The following is a 26,153-nucleotide window of genomic DNA, read 5'->3' as shown; positions in this document are numbered from 1 at the left end:
GTAGCCCTCACACAGCCTCAATTTACGTCCCTTTCCGACGCCCCCCGACTGTCGCTTCCCCTTTAAATCTTGTGGGGGAAAGGGCGGAGCTAGGGCTAAGGCTCCCAGGAAGGAGGAGCGTGTCCGTAGGCTCCGCCCACTTGCGTCGTGGGCGGCGGTCAGCCAGACGCGCGAGATGTTCTCCTCCTAGTCCGCTCCGGAAACGCGACTGCGGACGGAAGTACCACGTGGTTGTGACGTCAGTGCGCCCGCACCGGCCGGCCTGACGTCCTCGGCTTCCGCGGGAGCCCGGTGGAGGCTTAGGTGCTTTACTCTCCGGTGTTGTGGCGTGTGTGGTCTTTCTCTGCGGACGCCCGGGGCGTGGTCTCGGACTTCACCATGTACCACAACAGCAGCCAGAAGCGGCACTGGACTTTCGCCAACGAGGAGCAGCTGGCGCGGCTGCGGGCCGACGCCAACCGCAAATTCAAATGCAAAGCGGTGGCGAACGGGAAGGTGAGGACTCCGGCGGCCGCCCCCTGCCCCGGCCTGAGAGCTGCTGCTGCCCGCCCCGCGCCCGGGGCCGGCCGCTCGTCGGTCTCCCTCCCGCCTCCGCCCCCGCGGCGCGGAGTGCGGGCTTCTGTTTAGTCAACAGGCGCGCCCCTCGCCAGGTGCTGTGGGTGGAGACGGACAACGCCACCCCCGTCGTCGAGGGGCAGACAGACAAGTAACCAGTCACGGGGCGAGGAAGAGACGTTTAGGGTGCTGACGTAGTGCGGGACGAGAGCCGTTCATTGTCAAGAGGGAAGGTCGGGGAAGGCTCTTTCCAGATGGGGAACGGACACTGCAGGCGGACAGAGCCCCAGGTGCAAAGTGGGAGGTCAGAAGTTTCAGGGCGGGTGCCTGGAAGGCTCACGATCATGTGTGGCGGAAGCCGAGTACCTGTGCCTGAAAGGCTGGAGAAGGTGGGCAGGGCACTTGTCAGCGGAAGTGAGGAGTTGGAAGTTACGATGAAGGGATGGGAGTCTTGGAAAGATTTTTAATGGGAAATTAACCTTATCAGATTCAGTTCGGAGAGCCCTCTGGTGACCTAGTGGTGAATGGATTGGATGGGGCAGGGTGGAGGCAGGGAGACAGGAGAGCGTTGGCACAAACCAATTGACTAAAAATGGTTTGGACTACAGCTTGCCAGCCAAGTCTTCCTATTATAGCTCCCACCTCTGCGGTTTAATCTCCCACAAGCTCCACTACCCCTTCTAGCACAAGGTTCCCTTGGGTGAGTAGTCCACGTCTCAGACCTATTGGTAATGAGGTACTTTTACATTTAAGTCACGTATATTTCATGTCACTTTATTTCTGTTCTACATAAAATAGTACATATTGTGCTGTGTGCCAGGCACTATTCTAAGCATTTAGCAAGTGTTAGCTCATTTAATCCTCACAACTACCCCATGAGGTAGATACTGTTATTATTCTCGCTTTACAGCTGAGGAACCTGAGGTACAGACAGGTTGAAGAACTTCTCAAGGCTATGTTGCAAGTAAGTGGCAGGGCCAGGAGTTGAACCCAAGGAATCTAGTTGCAGCATTCCTGCTCTAAACCACAATGCCATGAACACCTGTGTTAGTTTCCTAGCGTGGCCGTAAAAAAATTACCACAAACTGGGTAGCCTACAACAACAGAAATTTATTATTTCACAGTTCTGGAGGCTAGAAGTCTGAGATCAAGGTGTTGGCTGAGCAGAGCTCTCTGAAGCTTGTAGGGGAGGATCCTGCCTTTCCTCTTCCAGCTTCTGGTAACCCCAGGTGTTCCTTTGCTTGTGGCAGCATAATTCCGGTCTCTACCTGCATGTTTACATAATGTTCTCCCTGTGTCTTTGTATCTTCATGTGTCCTTCTTATAAGGATACCAGTCGTGTTGGATTAGGAGCACACTCTACTCAGGATGACCTCATCTTAACTAATTACATCTGCGGAGACCCTATTCCAAATCAGGTCACATTCTGAGGTACTGGGGATTAGGACTCCAACATACCTTTTTTTTGGTAGTTGTAATTAAACCAGTAACAGCACCTAATGCTATTTGTTGTAAAATTGTAGTATTTATTAACCATCTAGTGTATTCTGTAGACAGTTTACAAAGATGGATAAGAGGTAATGTTTTAAGTGTCAGAATTATCCTTGAGACACTTGTTGATTTTTACTTGAACCTGTGTGACTTAATGATTGACTGAGAAAGGGATATTGAAAGCTTTCCAACCATTGACAATGTGTATACTTTTTGATTGATGATTAATGACATCAAACCTGTGAGCAGTATGCACAAACTCCATCATGATTGCTTATACCATAATGAAGCAAATGTCCAGCTGACATTCGGAGAAGTTGTGAAATGATGGTATAGTTTTGGTTTATTATATATTTTCCTAAAGTTATTTTCCTATAAAGTTATAAAGAGAAAATGAGGTGTAGTATATTTCCCTTTGGTTGGAGATCTGGACAGAGAAAAATATGTTAAGATTATTTAACTCACTGATCTTTTGTTTAACTTGATCTAAAGGTTCTTCCAAATGATCCAGTCTTTCTTGAGCCTCATGAAGAAATGACGCTCTGCAAATACTATGAGAAAAGATTACTGGAATTCTGTTCGGTGTTTAAGCCAGCAATGCCAAGGTCTGTTGTGGTAAGTTATGGTAGTGATGAAGTATAATATCTTTTAGCTGACTTCTGAAATCTTACCTCTTCTGAATTTGTGAATCATTTTCTCTATCCACTTTACTCAAAAATGCACCTTAGTTATATAAATGTATAATTCATCTATTGGAGTTTTTGTCACATTATATATTTTTAATAAATGCCTTAAATTATAAATTCCTATATCATATCTTACCAAGTGTTTCAAGTCTCATTTCATAGTCAAAAGAATGTTGAGGTCTGCTAGGCAGGTCATGACATCTTCATTTTATAGAGAAAGAAAAAATAAAATTGAATTACTTTCCCTCCAGGTTCTCAGCTAGTTAGCGAGAGAGCTGGGAGCGGAATGTGGACTAGTGCTTGTTCGACTCTGCCACACGCGTATTTGAAATAACGCACCATGCGTCGTGTGAGCTCACAGGCCCCAGCTGGAACTTTTGCCATGAGAAATTTTTAAACCTCGATTTACAGGTTTAAAAGGATCCTCCCCTACAAGCTTCAGAAGCTGAAATTTATCTTTGGATAAACAATTGTCTCGTAGTTTCACGCGTGATTCTGAGGACCCCGTTTGTGTGTGTGTGTTTACTGTGGTGGGACAGTGGTGAGGAGAAACAGGTAGTGAGACTTTTTGGCTCTATGGGTTTACATACACTGTCTCTGTAATTGTTCCTGTTGTGTGTATTCTTGTTTATAGAAGATAAGATGCAATTAAAAAGCTGAGAGAGAAAAAGGAGTATAAAATTTTTTCCTTATTATCTCACAGGTTTGATGTGAAGATCAAATATGAAAGTCTGTGTAAGTGCAAGTCTATCTTAAGTTTTAAAGTTATACAGAGTGAATAACTTACGACCCAACAGAGAAAAACTCTCTAGGAAATCTCCATTTTTATAGTTGAAAAAATTGAAGTATATTGAAAATATCAAATCCAAAACTATTCATAGTGTTTTCTTAGTTTACCAGACCTTCATCTGAGAGATCAAAGATTCATAAAGAATTTTAGGTAGACTTGAATAGTTTCTGTCTCCAGATTTGGTTCTGTTGTTTTCTGATGAAAGAACTATAACATGAGGTAGTAGGTTTAAGTGATCTTTTCAGATGAAGAAACTGAATCCTTGAATGAACTTCTTAGTGGAATTTGTCTCTATACAACATGCTTATTTATAATTGAAAAGTTTTGTTTTTTGCATCACATAAAATGACACAACTAAACTTTTGAAATATTTAAAAGGAAATACTCTTCTTTTCTGTCATAAAATAAATAAATGTTTACTTCATTGGTTCTAGCGAGATATCATAGTGGTTAAAAATGCATGCAAGTCTTAGTTGAATCCAGCCCTGTCCCTAATTAGATGTGTGGCCTTGAGCAAGTCAGTTAACCTCAGTTTCTTTCTCTGTAAAGTGGAGATAGCAGTACTTCACCAAGCTGTTGTAAGGATTAAAATGAGATGATAGTTTTTGCTTGGCACGGACTCTGGTACATGGGACGCAGTCGGTAAATGGTAGCTGTTGCTTCTACTGTTTGGTTTGGAGCAGTGATCACGGTTATATCACAGATCTGGAGTGGATTTTGAGGGAAGGCTTATTGTCCCAACCCTGTTATTCTGTCAGTATTTTTATCAGGTTGACTGGTTAAGCTGTGAATGTTTGTATTTTTTTCTCCTTTAATTTGTCTAATTTGGGCTACCTTTCTTAGCCTGAATTCTAAAATAAACACACACACACTCTTTTAACTAAGTCAGTGACCATAGGAAGGATAACCCAGGGTGGGTGGGAAAAGACAACAAAGGGTCTTTTGGCTGTGGTGTTTCTGTAGTAATTCATCACAATTTATTTCGATTAAGGAAGAATTAACAAGTTTTGGTATTTTGTAAGTTTTGGTAACTTTTTCAAAGAAACCTTTGCATAAATAAGATTTCTTTCCTTCAAAATTTAACATGTAATTTATGTGTGAAAAATTCTGATAACGTGTATTTTTAACCTTAGGGTACAGCTTGTATGTATTTCAAGCGTTTTTATCTTAATAACTCAGTAATGGAATATCACCCCCGGATAATAATGTGAGTATAAGTCTCTAAATTTTTGATTTTCATTTAAGAAGAACTTCATACTATTTGAGTGTGTGTGCAAGTGTGTGTAAAAATGACTTCCTAATAAAGGGTAATTTAGACGTGCATTCTGTTCTGAACTTAAGATCCCTCCTTATACTCATATATCTATAGTACTTCCCTCCCTGTGATACTGATGGCATCTGAACTTCAACTTGTCCGAACTCACGTTCTGTTTTTCTCACACGAGCTTCCCTAATAGCCCTTTCTGTCAGTGGCACCCTTCTTCTCCCAGTTGTTCTGACTGAGAAGCCTTTGTGGAAACTCCTCTCTCTCCTACATCCAGTCAATTCACAAGTCCTGTGGCTCCGTATTCATTTCGGTTGAACAAAGGTCTGTTGTGTTTCTGCTCTCCACTAAGCGCTATGTTGATCATTCAAGATAAAGAGGAAGTTAGTGTGAGACTCGTCAAAGAGCTTGCTGTTAATCACGTTGTCCCTGTTTGTTTTCTCTCTTTTTCCTTCTCATTCCTACCAGTCTAGGTCAGGCCCTTGTTACTTCCAGTCTTGATTTTTATGGTAATTTTATTATAGTTTCTCACTATGAAATGTATGTAGTAGCCATGAGAGTTTCATAGCTTTGTTTCTGAGGTAATAATCCCCCATTCAAATGCCCCTTCCACTGATAGCCTTCCACAATGTCCCTTTAACCTACCTTTCTTCCCATGCTCATATGGTACATATGTGTGTACTGTCCTGTTTTTTTCTCTCCCAGCTACATTTCATGATACAAAGTACTCTTATTCCTCAGTTATTTTGCTTCTCGATATTTAGGTTGAACTCTATGAAACTGCCATTAAGTCAATCAGGGTTGAATTCTGTAGCAATATTAGACGGTTCAACCTAATTTTATAGTCTCCTAATGGATAAAAAGTTTCAACAGGAAACACTCTTATTTTTAAAATAATTTTCCTGTGATTAGCATAATCACTTGTGAATATTAGGCAGTTTTGGAGGGTACTTTTAGTAATAAAATATTTATATATTTCTCAAAGTGAATTCATATCCCTCTCCCCTCCCCTTATTTTTTCCTCTAGGCTCACTTGTGCGTTTTTAGCCTGCAAAGTAGATGAATTCAATGTATCTAGTCCACAGTTTGTTGGAAATCTGCGGGAGAGTCCTCTTGGACAGGAGAAGGCACTTGAACAGATTTTGGAATATGAACTACTTCTTATACAGCAACTTAATTTCCACCTTATTGTCCACAATCCTTATAGGCCGTTTGAGGGCTTTCTCATTGATATAAAGGTAATCTTGTCAATATAAGATAAATTAGTAGAGTGTACTCATTTAATATTGTTCTTTAACCAAAAGAATCCAGAATTTTATTATAACTTGTAATCACCCTAATTGTCACAACGTGGGCTCAGGTAAAACGTGAATTTGGCCTCAAGCTCTAGGGCGATAATTCTCAAACTTCAGTGTGCATCAGAGTCACTTGTTAACTCAGAGGGCTTGTTAACTCAGATCATTGGGCTGCAGTTCCAGAGCTTCTGATTTAGTAGATCTGCAAATACTGGTCCAGGGACTATAATGAGAATCATTGTAAGTTTAAAGTCATGCTTTTAAAGACTTAACTTTTCTCACTTCGAAGTATCCTGTCATGGATCTGATTTAAAAAACCATAAAAAATTCTTAATTTTAAAACAGAAGATTGCTAAGTGACTTCTGTTTTTAGTGCATTGTGAACTAGAATCAATATGTAGGCATCAAAAATATAAGTAAGTGATCATTGACAAAAGTGACATAAGTTGTTTTGGTCCTGAAAGAGGATTTGGATAGTATGAGCAAAATCAAACAGAAGTCAGAAACTGGTTCATTCATCTCACTTGAGCAGCAAAATTTGGGTACCTTCCATATGCCAAATATTGTGCTTGAAGATGTAGCCAGGAACAAAACAGGAACAGTCTCAACTTTCATAGGCCTTACAACCTAATGGGAAAAACATTCATCATATATTCAGTGTGCTAAGTGTTACAGAGCAGGAAATACAGGCTACTTTAGAAGGAGACAGCAACTGAGAGGAAGGGAAGACAGTTCTGGGAAGGTATCATTTAGAGTGAAGCTCACAGCAAGAGTAGGAATTAGGTAGTGGAAGAGCGTGCCAGTCAGAGAGGCTTCTCTGGTCAAGGGCCCAGATTTAAGATACCGTGGTGCACTAAAGAACCTAAATAGCTTAGAGGTAGAGGAGGAAGCCTGCCACAGAGTGCTGCCTGAGTGGAAGGCAGTCTGGACTGTGGAGGCGATGTTAAGGACTTTGAGTAGAACAATGGGAAGCCAGTGAAAGGTTTAAGTCTGGAGGGTGACATAATTAGGTTTGCAGCATAAAAAAATCATGTTGGCAAGCTCATGTATCAGTCTGCATCAGATATATTGTACATCTGTATGTGTCAGGCATAATGTGGAGAATGGATTAGAATGAATGAAGGGATACCAGATAAGATGCTGTTCAAGTAGTCTAGGCAAAAGATGGTGGTTGGTTTGATTCATGTAGAGGCAGTGGGTACAGAGAGCTTCCTGGACTCCAGAGGTAGTAGGCAGAATCAGTAGAGCTTGAGGATTGATTGCATATAGAGAATGAGGTCAGAGGAGAAACCCCCAGGTTTCCAGCCTGAGCACATAGGTAGATGGTGGTACACTTAGTGACACAGGAGACACTGGCACGGGAGAGATTTGTTGATGGTGGAGGGATAGGGGGTTGATGAGTTGGGTTTGAGGCATGGTGGATTTCCATTGCCTGCAGGACATCCAGGGTGGGTAGTCATTTGTGTGTAGAGGTCAGAGAAGATGGCTAGGCTGGAGGGATAGATTTGGGTGTCATTGCTCCAGGAAAATTGGAAGGACCATTTGGCCATGAGGTCAAGTTAAAGAGTAGAGAAATATAAGAAGCTGGTAAGGAGACTGAAGAATATCTAGAGAGGTGGGACTTTTCGGAGAAGTGAAAGAAAGTAGAATACTTTTAGAAGATGAGCACAGGCAGCTCTCCAGTCCTGCTCAGATTTCAGGCATAGTAAAAGTAGATGGGTAATGTTTGCTGGATTTATTGCCAGAAAGTCATTTGTGATTTTGGTGAAATTAGTCTCCATGGAGTGTGGAGGAAGAAAGCAGATTGTAGCTGGTTGGGGAATAAATAGAAGGATGAGAAAACGAATGTATTTAACTTGAATTAAACAGCTTGTCTTTGAAGTGGAAAAAGAAGATGGGGTGATTGAGAACATGGGGGAACTGCTGGAAGTAGAGGAAAGGGATGGTTTTTTGTTTTGTGGAAGAAACTGATGCAGGGAGCTAGCAGTGGGAGAAAGCTTAAAGGAAAAAATGGAAAATATGTAGCTCAAGTTTCTCTTTGGAGTGAGGTGTAAGGGGCAGGTGTGAGATTCGAAGCACGGTGGAGGAATTGGCCTTAGAATAATGATAGCTCCTTCTTTTAACAGGGAAAGAAGAAAGCACAGGTGATGATAGTGTTATGGCTGGGGATTTGGTCGTGGCAGGATATAGAGTGTCTTTCTTTGTTGAGAGCAGAGATCATTTTCTGAGAGTGATGGAATTCCTGAGAATTATCAGACATTGAGACAGATGGAAAATGTTTAACATAGCCACTGAAAAATGGGAGAACAAATATTCTGTGGAACATGATCATAGCTAGGCAGTGTTGAGAGCCCTGCTGAGGTCAGTGAACTTGAATTTATAGTAATATTAGCAGACTTCTTGGTTGTATTGTTTTCTAGCAGCACCCAGAAATCTGGGTATAGTTGCAAAGCAGAAGGTTGGTTGAATTCACCCACTGTTGAAGTTTTGCCAGAAATGTGTTAGCAGCTTATCAGGGCAGGGAGTTCAGGAGGGAAATGAGGACCAGTGGACACTGGTGAGTAGGAGCAAGCAGAGGGATAAGAGACCAAAGGCTCGAGGAGGAAGTCAAAGAACATCTGTGAAGTAATTGAACAAATGCGTTAGGAAGAGGAGCACTGTGGTCAGAGTGGAATGTCTGAATGTGTCATATCAGAGGTCAGGCATTTTGGATAATGACGAGACCTGGGTGAAACTGTATATTGACTCTGGATATTTTGTTTCAGAGTATAGAAAAGTTTTTTACTGCTTTGGGGCTTGAATGTAGATATCTGAAATAAATCTGAGGGTTTAGGATTTAGGGTTCATCTTAAAGGATAAGAAGAATTGTCAGGATATATGGGATTTGCCATATTTCTTGGTCATATTCTAAAAATAATTCTGTAATCAAACCAAGAATCATTTCCATTTACTTTTTCCCAAAAGTAGACTTTAAGTAGATGGAATTTCAAATCAAAATGAGGTGGTGCATCGTTCCTAAATGTGGCCCTACATCTGAATCACCTGGATTGCCTAGGAAGCATTTACCTGGGAATATGTATTTCTTAGGTAGACTTTAGACCCAATGGGATCTCTAAGAGCCTCTCTTCTCCTTCCTTCTCAGGTGGAAAAGGACAGAGAGAGGGATTAACGTAAATGCGTATAGTGCCAAGTAACTATACTGGGAACATTAGATGTATTATCTTAAAGCACATATTTCTTATTATGGATTGTGTTCAAAAAAGTTTGAAAGCCACTGAGTAGAAGATTCCTAAAACATGCAGAATTTAATGACTGCACTTTTGGTACATTGTAATGCTGAGTACAAAACAATCTTACATGGAAAAATTATTTGTTGCTGGAGTGTAGAAAAGGCCTTTTATAGCATCCATTGTTAAGCACTTTCTGGTTAATATAAATATTTTTGAACTATTATTGCTCCATTAAACCCTCAGAAGTGATAAATTTACAAACTTTCTTTCTAGACTCGCTATCCCCTGTTGGAGAATCCAGAGATGTTGAGGAAGACAGCTGATGACTTTCTTAATCGAGTTGCATTGACAGATGCTTACCTTTTATACACACCTTCCCAGATCGCCCTGACTGCTGTTCTATCTAGTGCATCCAGGGCAGGAATTTCTATGGAAAGGTATTAATTTTGTTTTAACTTTGATCTTACTCCTGGAGTTGAGTTTATAAGTAAGGTTCACTTTGTGACCATAGTCCTTTATGTCTCCTATGGTTGGGAGGGTTGGTGAGGGCAACTGAGGGAAAAAATGAAATCACTTTTTTTTTTTTTGGTGAGGAAGATTCACTTTGAGCTAACATCTGTTGCTAATCTTCCTTTTTTTTTGCTTGAGGAAGATTAGCCCTGAGCTAACATCTGTGTCAGTCCCCCCTTATTTTGTATGTGGGTTGTTGCCACAGTACGGCTTGACAAGTGGCGTAGGTCAGCGCCTGAGATCCCAACCCGCAAACCCCGGGCCACTGAAACAGGGTGCATTGGACTTAACCACTACACCACGGGGCCAGCCCCTGAAATCACCTTTTAAGGGAATCTTTAAAAATTGAGTAAGATATCTTTGAGCTAAGAGGATGCTTTTATGACTCAAGTACCAGTAAATCAGGTGACCCTCGAAAAACTGATACAGCTATCAGTGTCTGGCACATTTGGAAGTCTTAGGAACTGGTAAGCAACATGAGTGCAGCAAAATGTCTGCCTTGTTGTGTCTTTATTCTCCTGCCGTGGAGCATTTGTGGCGCATGCAATTCAGTAAATATTTGTTGACGAATAATGCTTTAGGGAATGTCCAAATGAATTGGAATTGAGCTATAAATAGTAATAGCTGATAAATAAATGCACCTTGAGAACCAGGCTCTGTGATAAGCACTTCACATGAATTAAATTCACTTGATTGTTACAACAATATCTTGTGCACAGATTAATTAAATATTATTATCATATTCATTTATAACTAACTCAAGCACAGACTGGCAGCAAATTGGACTTTTTAAATTTTTAAATTTAATTTCTCCATGACCTTTGAAGCTCTGCTTAATTTCATTCTTAGAAATAGCTGAGGAAGAAAGATGATAAAACTTTCAAACTGTTTTACATATTTGTAATCCCTCATCCATAATTTCAGAATCCATTGATATAGTGGCAGCAAACAGGAACAGATGTGATTTAGTCTTTATTCAACTTAATTGGAATATTTATATTTCCTTGCAGAAATATTCATATTACTGATTACAGGGTACTGCCCCAGACATCACTGGGGTATTTCACATTTCATTGTGTATACACCAGGTTACCTTTCTAAGACATTTACAATTCTGAATTTCAAAACAAGTCCAAGATAAGGGATTTGTGGGCTTGTATTTTGTTTAATTTACGGTATGCCTCTTCTCTACAAACACAGCTTACCAACTGTGTATAAATATATACATTTAATCCCGAAGTGATCTATACCTGCATTTATTTACCAAGCATTATTTACTGTACTACATGTTAGGAATTTAAGAATGAACAAGCTATAAATCCTTGCCCTATTTAGGAAACATAGCCATGCTAGTAATTGATATCAATGGAGTTTAGGTGTGGAGCCTCCATTCTCTAAGGGAAGAAAGCCTCTTTTCCACAATTCAGATAACCAAATGTTTGATTAATCTGTTTAAGCATCGTATCTTAGGCAGTGTGTATGCAAATTCTCCAGTGGTAAGATTTTTCTTAAGTAGATAGAGATGAAACATCCTAAGGTCCAAATTAGAGTTTATTTCATCTTAGAAGTTTAGTTATAATTTCAGGTAGATGAAATGGAAATTGTGGTACCTTGGCCTCACTGCAAATTAAATAACCTTCTGAGCATTCCCAGGGACTTTAGACATTTGGGCCTTTTTTTCCCTTTAGGGAAATGCTTTCAGATCATTTTTAAGTTCTGATTTACTTTGCAGACTTTTGGGATACATGGAAATTGCCTTTTCATTTATTGCTGATTTCAAAAAGAGAAAGCCCTTGTGCTGTTATATTCTGGGTGATGCTTAGATTATTACTCATAGGATGTTCTGTTGTTGTTAGTTCTGGGTTTTCTTCTCTTTCATTGGATTAAGAGCTTTATTTCTCATCGTATAGTTTGACTTCCTAGATATTCTTGTTTGCCTATGGATTTTTTTAAAAAATCAAAACACTAAAATTCTAATTCAGGATTGAGATTAAGAGTTGCTAACTTAAAAGTTTTGCAGAGGTAAAGAGTCTGGTCAGCTAACTCTTAGAATCAAATATATCACTCTTATGCTTAAGAAGTGGAAAGAAAAGGAAAAATAAAAAGAAACAAAAGAAGATGCCAAAAGTGGGAGGAGTTTTAGGGAGAAAAGGGAAAGGAAAAAACTAATTGTTATTTTGAATTATTGATAACCATAAATGCATTAGTTGTTAAGGGAGTTATTGATTTCCATATCTAAAATTAATTCCCACAATAGATAATGAAGATGTAATGTCAAATTTAGCTAGCAAAACTTTTTAATATAATTTAAATAATCTGGATAATTTAAAAGCTATAAACTATTTTTTCGTTTTAAGAAACAAAATTTCTTAAAGAATTGTCATTCTGTTTTTGTAGCTATTTACAAGTACTACTTGAAAGGGAAAAATTAACATTTTTCTGCTTTCATGTTTGAAAAGATTACTTATGCCTTGAGAGTCTGTTCACTTGGGCTTTTATCAATTATAGATGAAGTTCAGGTACATAAAACTTCAGAGTAATTAAAAATTTAAATATAGAAATTATATTTTCATACTATCATTGGTTCTGAGAAAAGCAGGTAATTGGGCTTTATATCACATTTATGGAAAGGTATTAACACCTTTGATTTGGATTCCATGCAAATAAGATGTCATAGATTTGTAAAGAATGGGGTGATATTTTTACTGGTTTAAATACCTGTTAGTCCCAAGAAGAGCAACTATAGTTAACATGGACTTGATATTAAGGAGAGAGAGAATCCTTTCCAGTGCCAGGTTCCAGCTCTACTACTTAAAAGTATTGACCATTACTACTGTTATTTTCATACCATTTTCCTTCTGAAAACTTACATATTACAGAATTTAAATAATTAACTTTGAACATTAAACATCTTTTAATTGAAGTTGTAAATCCTTAAGACTATAAGAGTTACAGATTATAGTTTTGTGGCATTCAAAGTATTGTTATTTAATACTTTTAAAATAAATTAATTTTAAAAGTGACCTTGATGAAATGAACATGGAGGAAAATAATTTATGATGTCACGTTTTCTTAAGATGCTGTATGTGTTCAATAAATTAAAACTTTTTTCCTTTCTTTACCAGTTACTTATCAGAAAGTCTGATGCTGAAAGAGAACAGAACTTGCTTGTCACAGTTACTAGATATAATGAAAAGTAAGTAAAACAACACTTTACAAAATATTTTATTGCAAAGCTACTTTCTAAATGAATATCATCTTGGTATTTAACTTGAGATAACATAGATTATTGTTTAGATTTACTTTCATTGAATTATTATATCATGGAGACATGAAGAATACATTGGTGGAGAACAAATAGAAGTACATGAAAGGAAGTAGTTTTCACACATAGAACTTATTAGGAAAGTGAAAGTATAATCAGAATCAGAAAGGTCAAAGAATAAAAACAAGGTCCTTTTAAAGTATACACAAATATATGACAGGCACTGAAAAAGATCTAGAGGGAACTAAACTAAGGATAATATGTAAATTTGGAACTTCTATCTTGTAAATAAATCAGCTTTAACTAGTTAATATGAGTCATTTGCTAGTCATTTTGTTACTTGATAGTACAAAAGCTATGGTTCTCACCTGGATGCGATTTTTGCAGTCTGGAGACATTTTTGGCTGTCACAACTTGGCTTGGGGGAGGTGGTGGCTTCTACTGGCATCTAGTGGGTGGAGGTAAGAATGCTGCTAAACATCTTAACAATTCATAGTATAGCCCCTTGGTTGACTGAAAAATGGCTCCCCCAAAGATATCAGGAAACTAACACAGCCCCTCACAACCAAGCCTAAACTGTTAGGAATGCCGACATGGGGAAACCCTGTGTTAGGGGCTGAGGAGACTTAGCTGACTGGCTACATTAGTCGGCCCTCTCCATTCTTCCTTCTTGCCCACGTCACACTGAATGCTCATGGCTACCAGACTACCCTTTAGGATTAAAAGTCAATTGTGTTTGTCCCCAAAACTTTCTGTGCCAATTGTCCTTGTTAATTGTAGTTTAATTAAAAACTGAATAAACCAATAAAATTTGAGATTGAAGATCTTGGTCTTAGTTGATAGTAGTAAATGGGTATACTTTTTATATGTTTTATATTTTAAAAGTTAAGACGCTTCAGGGCATATGGGTATCATTTCTTGATTCTCTGCATGAAATGTCTTGAGAGTTTCCCTCTTTAATTGAGAACAATGGGTTTGTAATTTATGAATCATAAAACTGTAGGTTTTCAGTTATACCACTAGAGGGTTCACTTCCAAAGCTAATTGTGATTTGGCCATAGATATAGGATCATGAAATTTAGTAAGTAGAAGGGACCTTAAAGATAACCCCCTGTGCTCATTTTATAGCTAACAGTTTTATTACTGATTTCTTCTCAGTATCTTTATTTTTCTCCACTTATTTTAATATGAAATAAGAATAGCCATTGATAAAATACTCAGGTTAATGGTATTAAGGTATCTTATTCATAATTTTTCTTAAGAGTGTTGAGTCACAAGTATTAGTTCAATTGAAAACACTGCTTTATTTGCATTACAAAATAAGTCAGTAGCATAGTCACCCATTTGGAGCATGTGGCTGGCTAATAATCATCTCATCATTCCCCTAATAAATCTTGAGATTTATATTCTTTGATTTATTGTAGTTGAGTAACAAACAGAAGAGGTAGAGGATGTTTCTGCAGTTATAGAGTCACTGCTGTAGTAGTTTCTTTTTGCCTATAGAGGACATTTTTGTTTTCTTGGTGATGCTTCATTGTATAGGTTCTGTGTTTTGTTAAAGCGAAAGATCATTGACACGTTTTTACTAAGCATCTTTCTTTTATGTTATGTAATAATGGTTTCCTTTGTAAACGAGAAGTACACTCTTGGCCACCATTTGTAAGATAGACTGTTGTGAATATGGTTGGTGGCAGGGAACAAAACATGTTCACTAAATCGTGGAGGGATTTAAAAAAAGCCCTAAAACTGAGCAAAAAGTGACCATGGTAAGATTTGAAAAAAATACTGACTGAATTGTAGGGCATGCTTATCTTTATGCTGTACATGATATGGGCTAAGCAGCAGACAGCTATAATTACTTGGACTAGAAGTATGGTGTTCATTGGATTTTAACGCAAAACAATACAAATCCTGCTAAGAATAATCACATCATTTCAAGACTGTTGTGTTGTTGTTCCCATAACCAGATAGGAAAATATTATTCAACTCCCTTATTAGAACAAGGCTTTTTATCATCTATTACCACTCCTTTTTTAATCTCCATATAGGCATGAGAAACTTGGTAAAAAAATATGAACCACCCAGGTCTGAAGAAGTTGCTATTCTGAAACAGAGGTTGGAGAGATGTCACTCTGCTGAGCTTGCACTTAATGTGATTACGTGAGTAGATACGACAGTGTTATTCAAGGATGGATATCATTGTTACCCCATCCAGCTGGGCCTTAAAAGAAATCATTTAATTGGTAAATGTTTGCATATCTGGGAAAAACTGACTTACCCATTAAATCATTTTTTTATTGAATGGACATTTCTAACAGGATTAAACATGAGGTAATAAATAGTTTGGCGTTCATAGTACAGCTCTGCTCGTGCTATGACTAACGTGTTCTTTGGCTCACAGGCCCTGTCCCCTTCTGTTACTCCTTGTAGGATCCCATGGGGCAGAGTCTTCCTAGGGAATCTCTGAACCTCTTCTTGCCTTCTTAACCTTTGGGTTCTCTGCAGGTCTGATATCTCCTCTGAGGAACAAGTATACTGTTCCAGACTTTTCACTGCTACCTAGAGTAGGGGAACTTGACATATTGTCTTTCAGTAAACTTTATATTGAAGACAGAACCAATAGGAAAATGCGCTGTTAGATCTCCTCTTGCTGCCATAAGGAACACCCATGTCTCTTACTGATTTGTAGGCTGAATGTGGAAATCACCATATTCAGGCTCTTTATGCTTTGCAAATTGAAGGATCTACTTAAACTTGATCTTTTAAGTGTTTAAACATTTGGGGATCTGGGCAAGTAATAGGAATGGTTAAACTATTATTTTCTGTGGAATGCATTCTGATTCAAAAGTTGTTCTACCTTATTTGTTAAAATTTAGTGGGAGTTAACTCTGGCATCGTATAGTTAAGGTGCACTTGAGATGTTTTTGATCTCTATAATTGGTGAATATATGCTACTGGATAATGTCTGAGAAGCCAGAACAGCATTCCAAGGCCTTCAGATCAGGTACACATGACTCAAATTCTTTATACAGTTGTAGGAGAATATCCAAGGCTTAAGAAGTGTGGGACAATTTTATTATATTCATAGCTGTAACAGAACTTAAAATTGGTAGATTTCATTCCTGGGTTTCAGTAGTAACTAACAGGAATAAAGGAGTGGTTACAGAGAAGTAAAGAAATGGTGACTTTAATGAATAAAGTATTACAGCAGTGATTATGTTCTTTTTACATTGACTTTGAAATAGTCTTAGACCAGGGGTTGGCAAACTATGGCCCATGAGCCAAATCCAGGCCACTACTTGTTTTTAGAAATAGTTTTATAGGAACATAGCCACAACCATTAGTTTGCATATTATCTATGGCTGTTTTCACACTACAGCAGAAGAGCTGGGTAGTTGTGACAAACTGTATAGCCTATAAGGCCTAAAATATTTACTCTCTGGCCCTTAAAGTTCATCAGTCTCTGGATTAGACCATTGAACTATTAATTCTACCCTTCTAGCTGGGTAACTGAATGGACCATAATCGAAAATTCCTAATTGCCAGAGTTACATCTTACTGCAAGTTCCCATCTGTTTTGTAATGTGCCAAGCAAATTCTACATATCTTATGAGTACTTGAGGGGTGCTTCTCAAACTGTCTGTAAAGGACTGTTGTTTTTTTTTTATTACAGACTTATACCTTTGTAAAAACAATAAATAACATTACTAGAAAAATTAAAGACAAAAGCTTAAATTTTATCAGATTCAGCAGTCATAAAATTAATTATCAAATTGCTATAAAAGTTTCTAAACACATACTAACTTTCTGTACTTCTCTCACTGGACACTGGAAATGGTTCAGGACCAGCACTGGTCCATGGACCACACTTTTACAAGCACTACTTTAAGATAAAATATTTGTTTTCCTTGGTCTTTAAAATTCTTTTATCTTGCTTTTTCATTACACAAGTAATAACTATATTGTCATTATTAAAGTCAGTCAATACAGGTAAACCAAAGTTCTCTTTGACCAAAACCCAAACTCCAGTTGTGATCTCAGAGGGAACTTACAGCTTTGGTGTTTACCTCTGCCAGGCTTTTCTCTGCATATGTGTATGTGTGTATATGAAACGTTTGTTTTCTCTTTTCATTAATGTTTTCATACATACTGTACAATATTTAATAGTATCAATCTTCAACTTTTGCCAGTCAAGGTGAAAAATTAGTACCCTGTTGGTATTTTAATTTGCATTTCCCCCATTACTCTGAGGCACTGGCATTTCTGTGTTGAACAGTCATTTCTATTTCTTCTTCGGTACTGCTTGCTTAGAACCTTTGCCCAGTTTTCTGGTGGTGTTTTCTTAATTAGTAGTTCTTCATATATTTTATATACTCATCTTTTTATATATCATATAGCTATTTTCTTCAGTTTGTTTCACTTTGTACATATAGAAAATGTCTTTTGCTTTATGCTTTTACATCTAAATACATTTTCTTGCCCTGTATATACAGATAAATTAATCTGTATTTTATCTTTTGTTCAGCTGTTAAAACCATTTAGAATTGTTTGTGAATGTTGTGAGGTAATCTCATAATACTAATTTTTTCAAATAAATAACCTGTTGTACCAGCCATTTTTTAGTATTTCATAATTTCCCCTAGTTATTTTACATACTCATTCATTACAGATTAAATTCCTATATATACATAGTTTTTTGCCATTCTGCTCTGACCCTTGATCTGTTTAATTCTTTGCTAATACCACACTTTTAATTACCACAGCTTTTATATATAGTTTGTTTTGTTTTTTTGTGAGGAAGATCAGCCCTGAGCTAACATCCAATGCCAGTCCTCACATCCAATGCCAGTCCTCCTCTTTTTTGCTGAGGAAGATTGGCCCTGGGCTAGCATCTGTGCCCATCTTCCTCTACTTTATATGGGACGCTGCCACAGCCTGGCTTGACAAGTGGTGTGTTGCTGCGAGCCCGGGACCCGAACCTGCGAACCCCAGGGCGGAGCGCACACACGCACTTAACTGCTATGCCGCCGGGCCACCCCCTAGTGTATTTTGATGATAACTGGGACAAGGTTCCCACACTTTGTTCTTTTTCAGATTCTTTTTGCTATCTTTGCATGATCTTTCCCAGGTCAGAGAATTTTAATTAGAATTGCATTGAATTTAAAGATTAATTTGAAAGATATTGTCTTCCTATCAAATCTTCATCTGTTTCCATTTATCCAAGCTTTGTTCTTGAGTAGATATATTTCATATAGCCTTGCTAGTTTATTTTATAGTTTTTGTTGCCAGTATTAGATTGTTTATTGATGGTTGCTTAATTACAGGAAGAAGAGGAAAGGCTATGAAGATGATGATTATGTCTCAAAGAAGTCCAAACATGAGGAGGTATGTTCTCTGAAGGTGGTACAGTTTAAGTTAGTCTTGTACCTTCTGGTGTGACCATAATGTTAAGATTTTATTGTTTCTGAGTGCAAGCATTATAGGTTTAGAGGTGTGGGTTTCTGAAAGCCTTCATTTTTTGGCATCCTTCATGTATGTTGTTCATTATAACATGGATTTTTCTCACTTCTGTCTTAGCCTGCTCTGAAGCAGTGTAATAGTTACTTGATGAAGAATCCTTCCTATGGTCGTAGAACGCTGCAGGAATATACATACATACACGATAAATTTTTGCTCCTTTTTTTACTCTCCAAGGATTCTTCTCCTACTCTTAAAAAAAAAAAAATTGTACCTGGCAAGTCAGATATAACTGAATAATCAGAGGCAGAAGGTCACAACTGTGTAGCCTTTATTCCTGTCAATGAAGTAATCTGGTAAGATCATGCCGTATTATAGTAAGATTAAACTACTGCAGATTTCCCTGGTTTATTTACCTTCTGTGATAAATCAGCCTAGTAAAAGGAGAACAGTTTCCTAAAGGGAGGCAAGGCGGTAACCAGTACTGGTTATGCTTCAGTACAATGTTATCCTTACTACATTTTCTTTCCTTCTTAGGAAGAATGGACTGATGATGACCTGGTAGATTCTCTCTAACCATCTGAAATTGATTTGTCAATGCTGACTAAATCAACAGAAGGATGAAGCATATCTGGCATTTAGCTTTATTTAAAAATGAAATGTAAAAGCATCAAAGTACATTAAAGTTTTCTATTTATGTTATATAAAATTTTTTCCTTTCAGAGTAGCTTTTTGTGAAATAAAACATCCTCAAAGGAGCAAGAACAGCACCTGGTCTGGATAATCTTGCCCCACCATGACTAATATAAATTAGTCTTTCTGTATAGTCAAAGTAAAGGTGTAATTTATTTGCCTATATTGTTTAAAAAAAAGTGATAAGCAAACCTATCCTTCTTGAAAAAAGGCACCACAAAAAACAAAACCTAGTAGTCAGATTTAAACGTGCTAAGGAATGGTTTTTGTGCTCTGGAAATCTTTATAAATGGCTTCTCAAATCCCGTCCTGATAGACTTGGCTCTTTGTATGTAACTACTGAAATAGAGTGTACTTCACTTGTTATGTGGTACTGAAAGCTAGTCACCCAAGGTAATATTTGTTTTCCTCAATTAGTTTATCTTAAAACATTTCCAAAGGGGCTTTTTTAAAAAAGAAATCAAATAATCAGAAAGCAAATATGCAGTCTTGAGTAGTTGTCTAGATAAAAATCTTAAGTTGCTATAGGTAAGTAGGTAGTAGCAAGTTGTATATTCAGTTTTATAATTAACCTGTTAGTTTACCTAAGTGAATCCAGATATAAAAATATAAAAGCACAAATGATGGCACCAGATTACTTGGGTATAAATCATGGCTGCCTCTACTTTACTTTGTGACTTTGGGCAAGTTACTAAAGCTCTCTCTGCCAGTTTCCCAAGGTGAAAATGGGGAAAATAATGCCTGCTCCTCACAGGAGTCATTAGAATAGTGCCTGCACTATTGTTCAGTTATTTAACTGTGATCTTATTATGCAGTTTCTAAGTTGGAATCAAACTGTAGAAATAGATGTCTGTCAAATTTTTCCTGGCAAACTGGGTTGAAGGAATTCTGAGAAACTCAACTGCCCTGAGTCTAAGTTTTATGGATACATACCTCTCCTCAGTGTCAATGCATCCTAGGCTGTGCTTTCCAGAAGAGTGTAGGTACCACGTTACTTGCATCTTAGTATTTGAGGGCAATATTTACTATATACATATTCTCTGTAATAATTCTTTATAGTTTAGGTTTGAGTTGCTTGGTTTATTTTTAATCTCTTTAATTCCTGTGGAATGAGAGGAGTAAAACTCACGGAGTGCGGTTTTAGAGAAGCGGAGTAGAAGAAGCCGAAGTTGGCGATGGTCCAGTGCAGTCCAGGGTAAGCAGCAGTGCTGCCAGGCTCGAGACAGAATCGCATGCTGTTCACCGTTTCTCTTGTTTCTTGTTTAGGCCACTAAACTTGAGCGTCAGAGCAAAGACCATATTTATCTCTGAAAATTTTCTTACCCAGCCCCATCAAAACATGTTTTAGTTTTATTTCACCAGTGACCAGCTAGTTACTACAAGGTCTACAAAGGTAAATGACAGGTTTCCTATTCCGGCTTAAGAGACAAACATGTCATTAAAATTAACAAGTAGCGTGTCTTTAGGTTTGTGTGTTTTTTAAAAATGAAAGGCAGAAGAGGGAGCAGCATTCAGGTTGAGGAATGGCGAATAGGTTAGTATGGCTGAAGACTGAGGTGTCATTAGTGGGAGAGAACTAAACTGCGTCGTTCTAGAATTTGGACCTTATTGCATATTACTGAAATGTTTTCGGAGGTGTCACTAGTCCACATCCCTTCTGGTCTATCGTGTAACACCAAGGAACGAGACCAAGTGGGATACACTGTGGTAGTCTAGCTTGAAAAGCAGGAGAGATGGAAAAGAGGAAAGGAGTATGATACAGAGACAAGAAGGGAAGAAATGGAATTGAGTTGACATCAAGGAAAAGGAGCACGGGGTGTTCTGTTTCACTATCAATCACTGTTCAACTGTGATTGTAGCTACATCAGAGCTAGCTGCCTTCACAGAAATCACAGCCTTTTACAGCTTAAAATTATACTATACAGATATCTTTTAAACCCTCGATTAGTTAACACTTTGTTTTTTCCTATATTTTAAACATCAGAGGGATAAAGTGTTGCTCTTGGAATCCGGACTTTTAGAAATTTTTTTTTTTTTTTTACTGTGGGAGATACTTTTCCCAATACCTCCCTTGGCTCCTGTCTTGCTCACTTTGAGTACTAGGGATATTCTGCCACATTTTTTGTGTGCCTTCTCTCCCCTCCACACTTATGGCAAGGAAGGAATTGTTGCTTAACAAATACATAATGAATTAATGGAATCTTTCAAAAGAGACAATTAGCCAAAAAAAAAAAAGATCTGAAGTTTCTTCTCCCGGGGCCTTGCTCTGTCTGATTCTAAATTTGGACTGCCCCTAAAGGAGGAAGAAAATAATGAAATGCTTAGGTGTATTCAGACAGAAGTAATCAATTATTCAAGATATCCCTTGGTTTTATTTTAACTTAACCCTTGTGAATACTTCACAAAAATACACATACAGAAGCAAATAAAACTATACAGTCAAACTAAATATCCAGCAGATACAACAAGTAGTCAGAAATTCAAAGATAGATAGCTGTTAAGTGGCTGGTTTGCAAAATCAACTTGGAATTAATGAATGAATACTTTCAACAAAGCATTCTAGGGTATTTTTTTTTAACACATAAAGAAGTCGGTAATCTATAAAATGGTTGAATGGGTAACATGCATTGATCAGTACAATGACCAATAATATTTATTGAATTCAAACTATTTACTGTTGTAAACATTTAACAAAAAGCATTATGAGATCTAAATACAGTCTTTGACAATTCCAACAAAATAAGTGGTATGTTTAAAAAATAAAGCTGATGAGCAATAGATCCATTCTATATATGTTCTTTCAACAGTTCCAGCAAGAGAAATAGCACAGTATTTTTAAAAAGTATACAGCAAAGATTGTTCCTATTATAATCGCAAACTCTGGAAACTGTAAATACAAATAAAGTCATTGAACAGTCAAACGGTCATATTCCTAATCAGGAAGAAGTTACAATAAGAACAGTCTACAGTCCAGTTGTATTCAATTGTCAACAGAGAATGCTTTTTCTTGTCAGTTGATTTCATAGTTCTTTTTCCAAAAGACAGCAAAACTTTGGCAATTGGATGTATTGAAAATATATTTTCAAAGTTCAAGATACAGTCATACCATTTTGTTAGGTGAAAGGTGATCTGTACACCAAGGCTCAGAGGTTGGTAAAGATTGATTCCATATGTGGAAAAAGTGCAAATATCCTGCACAGATAGCTTACAAAGCTGCTGGCACAGTTATTCACCAGCAGAATCTTGAGTTTTGTTTGCATAGCTCACACATCACTGGAATGTGGAAAGGTGTGCTATTTTTTGGCAAGAGTGAAGGAGACATACTGACGTGAATGATCATGTCAAATCCCCATGCAGAACGCTTGGGCAGAGGCTGCTACCTGACATCATTGGTTTTTGTATACTGGTTTTGTTTTTGTTGAAGCAGTTCTGTTATAGCCAGAAGCTTTTTCAGTACATGCTAGACAAAGAAAAATAATATGAAAATAATTAGTAAATAAATGGAAGCTCAGTCAGAAATTTCAGGGATGGGAACGTGCATTTGAAAAAAGCCCTATCAACTCAAAGGAATTCATAAAAGAACATTACCATTCTACTCAAAGCATAAAATTGTGAGTTTCTATTCAGTCCTTGACTGAATATCTTTGGTCATAATAAAATTTTTGTACACTGAAGTGAGTAGAAATTCATTTGTTTGACATTCTCATATCTACGTATGCTAGAACAATCTCTAGGATGGAACATCTTGCCAGAAGACAGATTTATCATTATAAATGACACATATTAGGCCCTATAAGATCATAAAAGAGCAATCAGCTTGCAGCCTAGTGAATGCTTTAAAGAATCATGGAAGAAATATGATTACCTTGGGCCTAAAATTGTAAACAGCTCCTTTTCTTTTAAAGTCTTAATTGGGCCAAATTCTCCAATAAGAATTCTATTTTTAATTTAATATTTAAAGCAAGTAATATAATAAACCCAGCCCCAGTGTAGCAAGAAGACATTATACATGCCATAAGCATATTAAGGAGGCCCACTGTACATATTCTGCTTAAGTTTCTAAAGTGATCGAAACCGTAATGAGCCAGACGATTATCTAAACTTGATTTTAGAATCTCAGGTTGAAAAGCACTCAGAATCACCAAACTCAGTGCTTTAATATCTTCTAGAAGGTCCCTGCCAAATGGCTGGCCAGTATAGTGACAGTGCTCAGGAGCAGCTTATTAGAAATGCCGGCTTCCAAGGCCACGCTCCAAAATCTGGATCTGGAACTTGAAATATCTGTATCAAACTTCCCAAATAATTCTCCTGTGTTTGACAGTTTGCAAATCACTTGGCCATACACTCACTGTGTGTGTGGGAGAGACAGAGAAACAGAAAAACCCACATCACTATTGACTTACTGGCTCATTTGCTGTTTTCACAAGTCACTAGTCTGTGGACACCACTGTTTTTCAGCAAATGTTAACATTAATCTAGACTCAAGACCAAGATTTGACATTTTGCAGTATCAAAATTACATACTTTTTGGATTATAATTCAGATTCTTAAAAATTTAATGTAACTGATAAATATGCTGACTATAGTGCAGTTATTTATTACCTCTCAGAGTCTTATGGTGACATTCTGCTTAAGTGCTAATGAAACATCATTGTTAACGAAGGCTGTCAGAAACCTACCTGCTGTGCACCACGCTCGTTACTAAGCGTTCGCAGTTCATCTGAATGGGCCACGCAGATCTCATGCAGTGCTGCTAAATCACGGGACAAGTCAGTTCTAGAATGCTCTGTAGTGTCCGGAAGTTCAGGTACATTCTTTAAGGGAATCATAAAACTGCATTTAGAAATACAAATCTTTATAGTCTCTTCTGAAAAGGTCCTGATTGGTTACAGTAGATAGAATTTTTAACATATAACATTCTCTTAAATTTCTCTTAAAATGTAATATGCAGTGCTAATCCTGATAAAACATAAATTTTGTGACCTCAGCATTCACATCAAAACCAGGTTCCATTTTCTTCCATACCATGGCAGAATACTATGCAGCATTATTGCTGTTCTAAATAAATGGGTTTCCTAAACTTTATCAGGAGTTTTTTCTTGATCTGGAACATATGGCAAATAAAGAATGTAAGCATTAACTGCTCATCTGGATTCAGTGTCACCTAAACTTAAAATTCCTCCACTCTTTCAGACTGATTTTCATTATTAAGCTACTACAGTTTGTCCATATATCAGCATATATAAGTAAGAGCTACATTATAAAAGTGTGATGAGACTCTGTCAGGCCTACAATTATCTGTGGACTATGCCCAAAACACTTGCTAATGTCTGGAAATGATCAGTGTTCATTATGGTATCTTCAGATAGGTTTCATAAAGTAACTTAGTCACTATAATAAGTTGATAGTACTTTATTAGCACTAAATACTGATGTTATTTTGAGCATTAACATGTGCTCAGATTACCAGTAGTTTTGAATAAATCCATTCCTCTCCCTAGTGGTGCCAATATTTGCTATACATTCCTAAAAACTGCAAACACTCGGTTTTCTATGGTATAAAGAAATGTAATTCATTCTTAATTCATTAATTGCCTCATTCATTTATTCATTCAGTGAATGAAGGAGTACAGAGATGAAAGACACTACAGTATTTGCCTTCAGACAGCTTACCATCTAGTAGAGAAGACATCACAGCAACACAGCTATATAGCAAAGATATGCAGAGGATACTCAGGAAGCAGAACAAAAGGTATTTAATTCAGGTTTAGGGCTCAGCAAAGCCTTCCTGAAGGAGATGTTCGAGGTGAGTCTTTCAAGATAAATTTGATTTATACAAGTAGTAAAGGAATAGAAGAGTATGAGGAGATTGGATGAGGATTTGAATTTTGGGAGTCTTAAGCAGTGTGAAAGTCTAGATTGTGTGGTATAACTAGGAGGAAAGTGATAGGGAAAGCTGGACTGTAGATCCTTGTGATTATGGAAAATAAATGGAGTCCCAACCATAAATCTAAAAATCCAGAAATATGACTTGAGATAAAACTAGCTAGCCTTAAATACTGGACAGTTTTCACACAGATCCTTAAACATTATTAGAGTAAAAATGTTTCTTCAATTACGGACCAACTATAGTTTTTGGTAATTAGAAATATTAATACCTTCACAACTTGGCAGGAGTTCACATATAGAAACATGATGGACATTTAGCATTTGCCCCTTTATTTCTCAGTTTCATTATAAATACAGAGCTATGCTATACATAATTTCTTACACACTAGTTTTTATACCTGAAGTTGCAAACTTGGGGCCCACAGGCAGTGCTGATTGGTTTGACTGCACAGTGGTGGTGTACTTGTGTTTTTAACTGAATCTGAATGCGTTAAGGCAGAACATGGGCACCTCACTCTCCTACCCTAGCATTTCCTAATACCATACACATGGCTAAATTCACATACACATGCTCCCTTTCTGCTTTCTCTATTTATGAACCAAATTACTAATTTATTTATTTAGTTTTAAATTGATTCAATATCTGAAGATCTATAACAATCAAGACAATTCAACTTTACTAAGAAATCCAGGGTCTTAGAAATTATTTAAAAATTCCCTATTTTTAATTTTATCATCACAATTTATTTTATTTATAAAGGCCAAAATAAGGCATAGGTAGTCCCACTGAATTAAGTATGTTATTGCTGGAAAAGCAACAAGAATACTCATTCTCCAATCCATTTACTCCTTTAACCTGGTCAGAACTATAGGTCATCCAGCTTGTTTCAAATTCCATACAGTAGCAGCAAAGGAAAAGTAGCTCAAGTGGCAAAATACTGTCATTGTGGTGAGATGGAATAGCTGAGAGGATCATCCAAGACAAGACAGAAACTAAAAAATGACACCAGAAGCCCAAAAGCCGCAACA

At 37.4% G+C, this 26,153-nt stretch overlaps 2 protein-coding genes across 2 annotated transcripts in view; one reads left to right on the top strand and one right to left on the bottom strand.

Moving 5' to 3' along the window:
* Positions 1-252: 252 nt before the first annotated feature.
* On the top strand, positions 253-19,313 carry CCNH (cyclin H). Its single transcript, XM_058527251.1, has 9 exons — positions 253-495; positions 2,539-2,661; positions 4,656-4,729; positions 5,814-6,024; positions 9,585-9,748; positions 12,947-13,017; positions 15,135-15,246; positions 18,411-18,471; positions 19,081-19,313. The coding sequence occupies exons 1-9, from the start codon at positions 379-381 to the stop codon at positions 19,117-19,119; spliced, it is 972 nt and encodes a 323-aa protein (XP_058383234.1). The 5' UTR covers positions 253-378; the 3' UTR covers positions 19,120-19,313.
* A 2,268-nt stretch (positions 19,314-21,581) lies between these two features.
* Positions 21,582-26,153, bottom strand: part of RASA1 (RAS p21 protein activator 1) — a 96,547-nt gene continuing 91,975 nt past the window's right edge. Inside the window, exons 24-25 of the mRNA XM_058527181.1 lie at positions 23,916-24,050; positions 21,582-22,696 (exon numbers count right to left, since the gene is read on the bottom strand). Of these exons, the coding sequence (XP_058383164.1) occupies positions 22,613-22,696; positions 23,916-24,050 (219 nt within the window). The 3' untranslated portion in view covers positions 21,582-22,612. The remainder of the gene's footprint in view (positions 22,697-23,915; positions 24,051-26,153) is intronic.

The sequence above is a fragment of the Diceros bicornis genome, chromosome 1, assembly GCF_020826845.1.
Source record: "Diceros bicornis minor isolate mBicDic1 chromosome 1, mDicBic1.mat.cur, whole genome shotgun sequence".
Classification (NCBI taxonomy): domain Eukaryota; kingdom Metazoa; phylum Chordata; class Mammalia; order Perissodactyla; family Rhinocerotidae; genus Diceros; species Diceros bicornis.
Note: the sequence above shows the minus strand (reverse complement) of the source record. Positions and strands in the feature narration are given on the sequence as shown.

Excerpts from the sequence above, each read along its gene's own strand:
- CCNH (XM_058527251.1), top strand. The coding sequence starts at position 379 with ATGTACCACAACAGCAGCCAGAAGCGGCACTGGACTTTCGCCAACGAG. Across the intron at positions 4,730-5,813 it reads TATCACCCCCGGATAATAAT|GCTCACTTGTGCGTTTTTAG; the intron begins GTGAGTATAAGT and ends TTTTTCCTCTAG. Across the intron at positions 13,018-15,134 it reads GTTACTAGATATAATGAAAA|GCATGAGAAACTTGGTAAAA; the intron begins GTAAGTAAAACA and ends ATCTCCATATAG.